The 12,577-nt window shown below is 42.1% G+C and overlaps 1 protein-coding gene across 1 annotated transcript in view; it reads right to left on the reverse strand.

Moving 5' to 3' along the window:
• OBSCN (obscurin, cytoskeletal calmodulin and titin-interacting RhoGEF) overlaps positions 1–12,577 on the reverse strand; it is a 2,124,484-nt gene that overhangs the window by 486,787 nt on the left and 1,625,120 nt on the right. The window contains exon 114 of the mRNA XM_078665296.1: positions 4,510–4,677. Coding sequence (XP_078521422.1) covers positions 4,510–4,677 — 168 coding nt within the window. The remainder of the gene's footprint in view (positions 1–4,509; positions 4,678–12,577) is intronic.

Consider the following 12,577-nt stretch of genomic DNA (forward strand, 5'->3'; position numbering starts at 1 on the left):
GAGGAATCTGGTAGTGCCGTATAAAGCGAACAGAGCGCTAAGGTCCGATCAGAAATGCTTGCTCCACGTCCCGAGAGTAAAAAGAGCGCGAACGGGCGGGAGACGTTTTTCTGTGCACACAGCAACTCTTTGGAACTCTCTGCCACTAAAACTTCGTGCTGAGACCTGCATCCTGCGTTTTCGCAGGTGCCTGAAAACACATCTGTTTCCTGTGTAAGCTGGTCCAACTATCTCATGGTTCCTGATTGATGTACTGTTCATAGCGCCGGGATGCCCTAGGGTAGCTGTGCGCTATATAAATTTTTTAATAATAATAATAATACTAACATTCCCCAGCAGGCTACTTTGGAAGATGTTGAGTCCACTCTCCGGATGGAAGATTGGACCTCACCCACGCCCGTTTCCTTCATTATGGCCTGTGCTAGTATAGCATTAAATGAGAACTTTTTCCAGTATGGGTCCCAATTTTTCCACCAGATTCAGGGGACCTCGATGGGTTCTACATTTGCCCCTAGCCTAGCCTGCATTTATATGGCCACCTTTGAAGACCAATGCATCCACTCAGCACATAATCCCTTTGTCCAGAACATCACACTCTGGCGCAGGTATATCGATGAAATACTGGTCCTCTGGCGAGGGGACCGGGAGAGCTGCGACGCTTTCTGTGCTTGGATTAATCATCAGAATCCATTCCTCAGGTTTACAGGCACATTCTCTGATACCATGATACCATTCTTGGATTTAACCATCTGCCTGGACCAAGAAGGATTGAGCACCTCCCTGTATCGCAAGGAGACAGACAGGAATAGTCTGCTCCTTTTCAAAATCCATCATCCCAGAGCCTTACGGGAAAACTTGCCCTTTGGTCAGTTTCTTAGGATTCGCAGAAACTGCACTGCCAATTCCGACTATAAAACAGAGTCTGCTCTGCTCCAACACAAACTACAAGATAGAGGGTATCCTACTAGATTGATTCACAACTCACGCAAAAGAGCCCTCAATACCCCTAGAGAGGCCCTTTTGGAAACACGTCACAAAGAACCTGACAACCTGATCACTTGTGTAACTTGCTTCACAAAGAATTCAGCGTTTCTGAAAAAAACTGTGAACAAACACTGGGGGTTACTCAACACAGGGGACCTTGACATCCCACGTCCCCGTTTTGCCTTCAAACACACGTCCAATCTTAAAGATGCCCTTATCCATACACGCCCCAAAAAACTAACGATCACTGGCCAAAGTACCTTGTGGAGGCTTCCACCAGTAATTGGTCACTATCAGTGCGGGGGCTGTGTTGTATGCCAACAGACAGTACAGTGTAAAGAAATTAAACTATCGGATACCTTTACCTGGCACATGAATAAACATACAAATTGTAACAGCCCCAGATGTATCTACTTACTGATCTGCCCCTGCGGAAAAAACTACATTGGCATGACAATGAGGCAGGTTAAGTTAAGAATCATGGAGCATAAGAGCAATATTCGGTGCTCTAAAACCCACACAAGACTCTATGAACTCTATGTCCAACATGGCCACCAGGCAGATAGCATCAAGTGGCTAGTACTCGAGTCTCATGCATCAATTACACAACAAGCCCTGTTCAGGATCGAACAGCGATGGATACACCGTCTTCAATTAGATACACTGGGCCTGAATAACTCCGTCCCTTGGGCATCACTATCTAGATGATCCCCGTGTGCTTTAGATAATCACCACCTGCCGTTAGACATTAAGCAGCATCACAATCCTGCCCTTCTTTCCCTCTATCTGATCAAGGTCCACTCAGCCTTACCATCCAGGAATAGCACCTTGCCATGAGGGTTCCCATCCTACTTTGATCACAACCGTTGAATGTTATTGATTACATCATCTCCCCGTACCCCTTCAATTGTCTCACTTGGACACTGAGGTTACACCACGATAATACTAGCAGGTTTGGGTGTAATTTCCCGATGCACTCTCTTGTGGGCACTTGGTTTCCTTCTCTACAACCCCACTTTAATATTGCAGCCGCGTTCTCAACAACGGACACCAGCAGCCTGTCACGAAACGCAAACACCGATCCTACGCATGCGCAGACAGGAACGCCGGGGACCACGCCCACCGGCAGAATCCTTACTGCGGAAGTATGGGACACTCTATTTAGTCCCGGCTGTTTTGATACACCGGCACCAGCTGTTCCGCGCTACCGTTGGAGCGCTCTTCGTGTGGGTAGGTTTTCGAACCCTGGCTGCTCACGCTACAGGTAAGCGGTGTGACCGTCTGTGAACGACAAGGTCGTTGTTGGGATGTAGGTGTCCTCCACATCTCGCTGGTGGTATTCTGCCACTAACCTCGAGGGTCTTCTCGAGTAATCCCCATTTCCTCATGGATACCGGTTCCTAGTGGGGCGGTCTGTGTTTATGGCTCGCCGTGAGAGTCGAGGGACGGGTCACGGGGGGCCTGTTTGGGGACCTAGGAATCATATTACGCATCCCTTCGCCACCCTAAGGAGGGCAATGACGGCACCTTTTGCTTCACGCAGGGTAGTCCTCCTCTCATCCCCCCGAGTGTCCGCCCATCGACGTAACAGGGTTTGCCATGCACGCCACCCACTTGGATTATCCTGGAGGTGTTGGCTTGACTCGTTACGATTTTGGAAGCGGTGGCTGGTACGACAACGAGCAATTCCGCATCTCTCGATTACGAGGTATTCCCTATCTATCGCCTCATGAACGGCTGTCTGAACATTGTGCCTTTTATCCCCTCTACCTCTTAAGTTGAAACTGACACTCAGTGCACGATGTATGCGTGTGTCTCTCTCTTTTACAGGTACCTTACCTTATTGAGCAGCCCCACGGGAACAGACTGCGGGGCCTACTAGGGACACTCCTGGGGTAAGGACTAGCTGCAGCAATCTCTACCTTATGACATCTTCATCCTCCATTTTACAAGTGTTTTTGTATTGCTATACGATATAGATATGGCCATGGATATCTACCTTTGATATGCCCATCTAGTGTATTTCTTAATACATTTCTTTTTTAAAATAATCTATGTATGTGTGTACTGCGGAGAACCGTAGTGAACTGTGGAGATCTATTGTTGATGAGACAACGCCACTGTCTAATTGCCTGGCTTATTTCTACGCATTTCTTCTAGGTCTCCCCGTTAGAGCAGGACCACTTGGCCTGCCTTCTTACTGACCCAGAGAGGTTGTATTTTTCTCCTTTTTGTTGTTTTTCACTGTGTAGTACTGAGCACTCGAGGTCCTGAAGAATTGCCAGTTGGGCAAGAAACATGTCGACCTATTTAGAGGATTGAGTTAGTCTGCTGTGCCCCTTACAGTCCCTATCTCCCCTCCCACCCTTTTAACCAAGGGAGTCAGCCACGTGAATAAAGACCCTTGTGGACTGACCCACCTTCTTTTAAATATCACCACTCTCTCACGACTACACCTTCACCAAGACCCCCCTCACACGCACTTAACCATTGGCTGGAACAAAAGAACTCCAACAAAGAGCGCCTTTTGGCGCCCGTCAGACATTGCAGCGCCAGTCTGACGAGGAGCAGGAGACCAATGATGAAGCATGACACCTAGCTGTCTGGGTGTGTGAGGTCTTCTAGTTCCAATAAGGGAACATTCTGTTCCCTGCCTTTGTTCTCCTCCCAAAAACACAAACATATTTTTTATCTCTCTCCAGGGGAACTTTGTACCTTTTTGCGATTTATTCATACATTGTATCTAAAAAATGTGAGATTTAAAATTATACATTTGTACTACTTGCACAGAGCATATCTAACTCCGGGAAAAATAAGCTTGAATTTACCAGACAAATGTTGCATGCCCAAGATGTGGTGAACGGGGTGCAGAAATGTTGCACATAGTATGGTCATGCACATTATTAGTGGAATACTGGAGGGAAGTAATATTCAATATAAATGAGCCAACAAAGAGATCAATAATGTACTCCTAGGGTCAGTCTGCTGGGTGGGTTTCCAAGGACATCCAAGTGTAAAAATACTACAGGATTTATTGATTTATCTTTGGCCCTTGCAAGACGTGAAATAACTATGAACTGGAAGGCGGCCAGGGCCCCTAGGGTAGCACAATGGAAAGTTAGTTTGTTAGGCAGGTTATGCAAGTGCAATATTGTATAGTGATATGAGGAAAGGAAGAGGATCAATCATTTATTAGATTCCCTTAAAAATTTAGAAAAGAAAGATGATTCTATGTAAGCAAATGGGTAAAAATGTAATTGGCAAAATAAATATGTGTTGAATACATACTGTAATGGGGACTGAACTTAAGGGAGTGTGGTGGTAGTGGGGGTAAATTGTTTAAGATTGTATGCATATCTTAATGTAAATGCTAATAAAAATTTGTTTACAAAAAAAGTCACATGACCTGTGATAGCAAATGTGGTAGGGCTTAAAACAGTAGAATGATGTGCTGTGACTATTTAATTCATGATGTACTGCACAATAAAACAACGGGTAGTATAGTGTGGTCTATTCTTCACTCACCAGCTTTTTTTATGAGACAGCAGGTAGAAGCCCCACCAAGGTAATTAGTGGCAACACATGCATAAATGCCAAGGTCCTGTGCTGTCACTGCTAAGATGGTGAGGAGCTGGAAATGTTTACGGGTCGATGAGATCATCACTCGGTCATTACCTTGGATTGGAATACCATCTGCAAAAGAAAAAAGAAGAACATTAGAAGGTGGAGGAAGACATTGGCCACAATCTGGTATTCAATTTCAAAAACTAATCTTTCTTGATTTTACAAATTATACCATCTTTTCTGGAAGTTCCTTAAAACCACCCACATGACTTTTAAAGGAATACATTAAGGAGTTGTTAGCATGAAAAATATTCTGAATGCACTTGCATCATCTTCAATATCAACTGTTCTTTAGATGGCATTGGGTCAAAACTTGAAAGTACTACTAAAGTGGAAAACTTCGAAAGTATTAAACAGACTACAGCAGGGAAATGTGGTTCCTCAACCATAATCCATGACTGTATGCTTCGAATACACACTACATGTATTTTCCTCCAATATAAAATTCTGTAAGCACAATTCACACGATTTGCATGTGTAGGTCAGGCTTTCATACAGTGCTTAATTTGTAAAAAAAAAAAAAGGAAAAAACCTTTCCCCTACCATGCTGCCAAAGATAGTTAAAACAATCATCACAGTCCTACAAGTTTGGCAATTCAGGCTATTTCAGACCCCCAAAGCGATATAAATGCTAGGGTGGCAGGCAATAGTCATTTTTAATGTATATTTAATTAATAATAAATTGTTGCTTCGGTGATCACTAAATTAGTCAGAAAGCGCAACCTTGTGGTAGACTGTCAAAAGCGCCGGTGTTGACAATTAAGTTCCGGTGCCGAGCACCGGAAACCACTGGCTCAAATTAAGCACTGCTTGCATACCTCATTAGTACATAATTGCTGCTGCTAAGAGCCTCTGCTTTGTTGTAATCGATAATACACAATGGTATTCTGGGACAATGACTAGAAACCACGTCCATTGAGGAATAGGCCATGTAATTAATGCTGACGCCCCTTTGTTGCTAGCTTTCACAATTACTGCCCATATTCTATATTCTTGTGTGTATCTACACAATGAGTATGTAATGGTGTTTTTCAACTTCCTGGCACTAATTTCTTCTTATTATTTTTTTTATTTTGACACTGAAGAATACTAGCTGGCATATAGTGTGATTTCTTTAAGAAGAGTTACATGTTTGTTTATACCACGTACAGTTGTAATTAACTTTGACACTGCCTCCTACTTTCTCATTGGCTACATCATAATGCTCATGGTTCCCAAGTGCATTGTGTCCAATCGCTTTGTATCATTATAGTGAAACCAAAGGGGGTGATGGACGGAGTGTTGAACATTGCAAGCACTCACCCCCAGTCAACTGATCTGGGTTTAATCCATCATCATTCCTTAGCTCACTCCGCTACCCCAGTTCAGACATGGCCATATGCAAATCAGTCTGACCCTGTGCCTCATGGGAACAGTTCAGCCTGAACTGAAAAGCCATGTCTTCCCTGGACCAGAAACAAGCATCCTGGGACCGGTTTCTGGTTAGCAGCCGTCATCAGCCAGCCTAGATTGAATCCAGTGGCAAACTGAGCAAGGGACCCACGTCTGGGCATACCCTGCCAACTTAGGGCGAACAAAGCAAAACCAAAGGGGATGATGGACGGAGTGTTGAACATTGCAAGCACTCACCCCCAGTCAACTGATCTGAGTTTAATCCATGGTTCTGCTTTGTATCATAATAGTAGCATTTGTTTTGTGAGTTTGCTTCTGTTTTTTCTTGAATGTTCAATGCAATTTGTGTTTTCTCCAGTCTAGTACGTACTGATGGTTCAATCTGTAACCTCAAATTACTTATCACATGTGCCAATGGTGAGCATTTCTCCTGATTTCTAACAATGCCTGAGCCTCTAAATATGAGCATTACTACATAGCTGCACAGCTCAATTTGTTTGCTAAATGGGGTCCCTGGTCTGCAGCAAAGGAAGCCAGACATTAGTTGTTAGGCTGGTGCAGGACACATTGTGTTTGGTGATGGAGTCTGGCGTAATCGGGTCCATAAATTGGAGGCTAATACAGCACATTTCACATTTATAAACTGATGAAGCCTGGACGGGGGTATGAGTATTGTAGCTTGGGCATCCTATTTAAGACAAAATGTTTCAGTCTGCTATGTGCCCAAACTTGTTACTGCTTTCATCAGGGCAAAGGGAATTCCTAATATTATATTGATCTACTCAATCATACATAGGTAAGATGATGTTCTACAATGAAAATAAAGACGTAATACCCTACCTGGGGGTATAATGGTGGCCTGATCTTGGCAGAAGGGGACACCCTGTGTGGTCACACATTCATCAAGAGTTTGATTCCTGAGGGAACTATACTTCGACAGTCGTGGTAGATTCGGAACTGTATCCCTAGATTTTCCAGTAATTCTCATTAAGATAATCCTCACACTGTGGCTTTGAGTGAGGAAACCCAAGCGCTACAATTCAACAGGGTTAGCAAGTTTCAAGCGGCTAAGGAAAAGTCTGATTTCTGGACTGTCTGACTGCAGTACCCAACTGCCTACACAAAAGAGGAAAGAAAGTCTATAGTCTACTGAGTAGCAGTCAGAAAGTGTGGAAATTAATAAAGTAATATTAAATCAACACTCTGAGCTGATTGAGAGTTTTGGAACATGCTCGCCACGCACAGTGGCTCCCTCTATTCCGACCAACATAGTGCACCTCAGGGAGCATCTCAGACTTTGAGCAGGACATGCCTTTTGAAGTTAGCAGTAACTCTCTGTGAAATGTCTCAGCTTCTTAAAAACCCACCATCACCCAGATTGTGAGTCATTTCAGCATCAGAACCATAATAAAATGATGTGTCTGCTTTAAGGATTTGCATGTCATCAGAGTATAATTAAGAGATGATATGATAAGAGAAGCTGAATGATGAGATGATGTCTTCCTGGGACACATTATAAGGATTGAAAAGCAGAGGACACAAATCTGATCCTAGGGTAACGCCAACTGGTAGAGGAGTATTGGTAGAGAGTGATTACACTATGAGACAGAAAAGGATCATTCTAAGAGATAGGAGAGAAAGAAGGTGAGTGCTTAGTAAGCTATGCCTGATGTGTAGAAAGGATAGAGTTGCTTAGCTGATGGAATGCAAAGCAGCTGAAAGGTTCAAACATGGTAGATTAGATAACAGTTTTGTTATGGTGCACAAACGTGATTACATTGGACACAATCCCATTTCAATGCTATGTAAAATTCTAAAGGCAACTGGCAGTAGGTAATAATGTTATGGGTGTTAGCAAATGGAGCGCAGCAATTGAAAACAAGATTTTCAAGATTTTAGAGCTGAATTGGAGTTTTGAAACAGGATCATAGTCTCAGAGCTGGATGGATCAGCAGTGGGTTTCACAAGTAAGGACAGGACAACAGCAGATTTGAAGTTGTAAACAAGTTTCTCTTTGCATGGTCACCCCCATTTTTTGTAGACTGATTGCTTATTGTGTTTTTTAACTCTGCACACTGGGGTACTGCTTTTGAATTTGAATATGAATAAGAAAATACACCCATGAAAAATGGTAACTGTGGAGTGCTGCACCCATCATGCCATATACTAGACTGTCAAGCAAAAAATGGGCACAGGGATACATGTATAGCCTGACTCTTGCAGCTTTGAAACCTGCAGGAAGACTTGTCTAGATAAACCTTTTGTTAAGGTTTATCGATGGGGTTACCCGAAATTCTACCTGACCCGGGTCAAAATTGCAGTACAATAAACAGTTGATCAGAGTAGAAACATTTAACAATGAGAAAGAAAGAAATAGTGGCATTCACAACAACACCTCAAGTTTCGCAGTGGAGGCGATTTATTTTCAAGGCATAAATCACTTCTTGTAGACAACGCAGTTGTTCATCAATGCGGAACATGATTATATACGCAAAATCGGTGCTCTGGTATAGGAATAGGTAGGGGTGTTCTGGGTCAAAGTGAGTGAGTGAGGGAGATTGAAAGGGAAGAGGTATTGTGACATATATACATTAAATTTACATAGTAGGTCCTGTCTGACCTATAGCATTCTAGTGACACTGATAATGAATTTCAGTCGTCAGAGCTTGTATGAACGGTGTGTAGTAGTAAACATTTCGACCCCTAAAATAGTTCTAGGTAGTTCAGTCCTTAGTATGGGGTCTTCATCAGGACAGCGAGACAGAGCACCTGAAAACAATTGAATACTCCATATTAGATTGGTGTCGTCATGACTGGATGTGAATGCTCATGAAGAAAATATTAATTACCCAATCAGTCAAACAGCATGTCAAATCCGACTGTGAAGTCTAGGTGAGTGGGCTCTAAAAGCTCCTATGTCAAAGAGAACGAAAGATATTGTTGCTACTCTGACTAATTGTTTATTGTACTGCAATTTTGACCCGGGTCAGGTAGAATTTCGGGTAACCCCATTGATACTTAACACTCTTAGTGCAGGTTTTGGCCTGCAAGGATTTACTTTCTCTTGGAACTTGATAGTCCAATCATGTCAGAGAATGAAACACTTTCTTATACGGATGATTACATAAACAGACTAATACAGGGACAAGCAGGGGCAGGTTTCCTGACATTCAACACCCCAAGAATAGACTTCTCACCTAATGAAAAGATCAATAAATTTGAACGCCTTGAGAAAAAACTGATATGTACACTTTTGCACGGCCACATTTTTATCAAATACCTCCAAATTGACATCATCCCGGGGGGCCTGCAGGTGAGAAACGAGCCAGCTATCTTTGTGGATCTCCCTAAATTTAAAGAGGGTTTCAGTTTCATAGCCAACAATTGCTCACCCCATTGGATGTGTTGGGCATTGAGACAGCCATCGACCAAGTAGAAAAACTACTCAAGGAAATCAGCAAACTCAAGCTTGAAATTAGTGGTGACACTGCATTAACTAATGCTAAAGAGGCTTTAGAGTGATTGGAAAAGACCATAAAAGACTTCGACACGAATACCCAAGTAAAAAAACTGGACAAATTGGCCAAAGATATACGTTTTTATGACAACAAAAAAAACCTACCCATACCGCCAGGAAGACTACTTTAAGCAGGAGATCCAAGGCCGCTTCTTTAACAGGGGTAGAGGAGGATACAGAGGCAATAGAAACTACACCACCTTCGCTGAATCGTCTGGCTCTCACACGGCAGGAAGCGAGGGTGAACAAGCAGGTACCAGCAGAGGACATCAATACCAAGACAACTGGTATCAACCGCACAGGGACCCCAACCTTTTTAGAGGATACTCAATGGAGACCACCGCGAGGCAGGGGTTACAACTGGAACAGAGCCACACGAGGACAGAACCAACAGAACTGGGATGCAGGGTGCCAACCTGGGCAGAACATGAAACAAGTGAGATTCCCCCAGGAGAGTCACAGGGAGATCCAGACCAGACGACGAACCTACAGATGGTCAGAGATGCAAGAAGCCTGATTACCATTGTTGCTACTCTGACCAATTGCTTTTTTGTACTAGATAAACCTTTTGACCGGAGGGAAACCCTACTTGTACATTTAAAATAGTTCATCCGTAAGTAGGCCTTGTAGCCTATAAGGTAGGGTGCCTAGTATTTAAAAGTGAAACATGTAACAATTGAATGCCTGCATGCTCCTATAGTGGGCAGCCTCCAAAGGCTATACTCAATGTTAGAACTGTTGCTGGTTCTATGAAGAAAAGCAAAATTACAAATAATGTTTTAATCCTATTTCTTTGCTTTGGAATAAGCTACGGTAATTCACTAGTTACATATACAGGAAAAGTAACCTGTAAAAGTTATACTTTTACTGCTTGAAGCCCCGGCAGGCTATTAGGTATTGTACTGCCTGCAGCTGAACGGTCAGTGCTTCTTTGATGAACTGTGACTATTACTCTCAGAGCTGAGACAGCGGCTTTCGACTGCCAGGATGTCTTGGGAGATGAATGTGGCTCAATTTATCCCCAGCAGGGCATTTAAGGAGTGTCCATGAGCTTCACTAATTTAAAAGTAACCGGGAGTGATTTTACAGTTTAGTGATAAAGGAAGCCAGGAGAAGAGGGTTTTTTAATCCCAATCACTTTAGCCTTCTGGCTTTAGTCCCAGCAGGGCATTTTAGGAGTGTCCATGAGCTTCACTAATTTAAAAGTAACCGGGAGAGAACTGTGATTTTACAATGCTAAATAGTTTACAGAGAGGCAAACAAGGTGTACTGCATAAGAGGGAAAGTTTCCCCTTTGAACTTTTTGCCCACTAGTCATTGAGTGTTCAGGATCCACCCTACCCAATAGCCACTGGAATGAACAAAAGTAGCACTTAACTCCTGCTCCTAAGAACATGCTCTGAACCTATGACAGAAAAGAAGAGGACTGGACCTAAGGTCTGCAACCTGTGTGGAAATATTATGAGCTAGACCTGCTCTTAAATGTATCCAGGACTATCCAGGACTAAGAAGCGAACTCCAGGTTTCCGTTTGCTAACCATTTGTGTGATTAAAGGGACATCAAATGCCGAAAGAGGTTTTTTCCTTGAGATACCAGTTACAATTTAACCTGAACTGTGCCTTGCTTGAATGTTCTGCTAGAGTGTGGCCTGTGCTCTAAGTGCTGTCTCTGAGGTCCAAGGATCCTTAGACGTGACTAAGAGGAACTGCACCAGAAAGTCTGAAAAGTTAGAATTTAAAAAGTTTTAGACTTCCGGGACCGCTGAAGCTTCAGAACGACCTTTCGATAAAAGTGTCTGCTTTCAGGAGAATTTTGTCGGATCCAGCTTCAGGCTTGCCCAGCTGAAAGATTTTGCGCCTCATAACAGAGATTAAGCCTGAAGGTAGAAATCTTGATGTGGACAGTATCTGGCTGAGAGGACTTTGTCAGCTGTAATATTTGAACCGTCCTACTCTGAGTTTTTAATCATCAAAGCAATAGCTGTAGCTGGAACTTATCCAGTGACTATCCGAGTTCAAGAGGACGTCACCAAATACAGCCTACAAAAACGCTCAACTTGTAGGAATTAAAATTCTATAAAAAAAGGTTAATACTTTGACTAGGGAGACCTGCTTGGTGTATCTAACCTGTGCTTGATTGCCGTGTGAATTAAATTCCACGTAGGTTTGTTTTTTCTAGTGGACATATATATATATATATATATATATATATATACACATATATATATATATATATATATATATACACATATATATATATATATATATATATATATATATATATATATATATATATATATATATACACACATATATATATATATATATATATATATATATATATATATATATATATATATATCAAACAAACCACTCCGTCCACCTCCACCAAAGACCTCGGCGGCGAAGAAGGAGAAGCGAACCACTTCTTTGTAGGCAAGATGTTTTATTACAACCTCCTCAACAGCATACGACAGATGACGCGTTTCGGGCTCAGGCGCCCTTGATCACATAAAGGCTGTGACTGATTGTAGCCATTTTTAAATAATATGCCCTTCCCATTCCGGTCACATGTTTAGCAAGCTAGTTATAGACATAGCAAACAGACTGCGTGATGGTAACAAAACAGTCAATTGAATATTGCACCTATATATTTGATTCATTATGTCCACAGGACCACTTATCATGACCTACTAAAACAATTCATACTATACAACTTGATAGAACGAAAATTTTGTTTTAACACTTGTGTCATGAAAACATTTAATTGAAACCACAATCTAATCTCAACCAAATTGGTCCGAAGGGCAATGTAAAATTTCTGGATAAATCCATATATACAAATAAAGTGCAATAGAGCAATTTTAACATAACTGCATAAATGCATATATTCCATCGCTAATTAGTGACTCTGATCAAAAGGAATTTGCAAAACAATTGCAGAGCATAGCAGCAATATTATAATTCATTATCAGTGTAATTTTTTCTCAAAACTGTGCAAAATACCATGTGCAAAAAATGTGTTGTTACGTGCATGATTAAAATGATTGTAAGACAAAA

Source organism: Lissotriton helveticus, chromosome 10 (genome assembly GCF_964261635.1).
Source record: "Lissotriton helveticus chromosome 10, aLisHel1.1, whole genome shotgun sequence".
Lineage (NCBI taxonomy): Eukaryota > Metazoa > Chordata > Amphibia > Caudata > Salamandridae > Lissotriton > Lissotriton helveticus.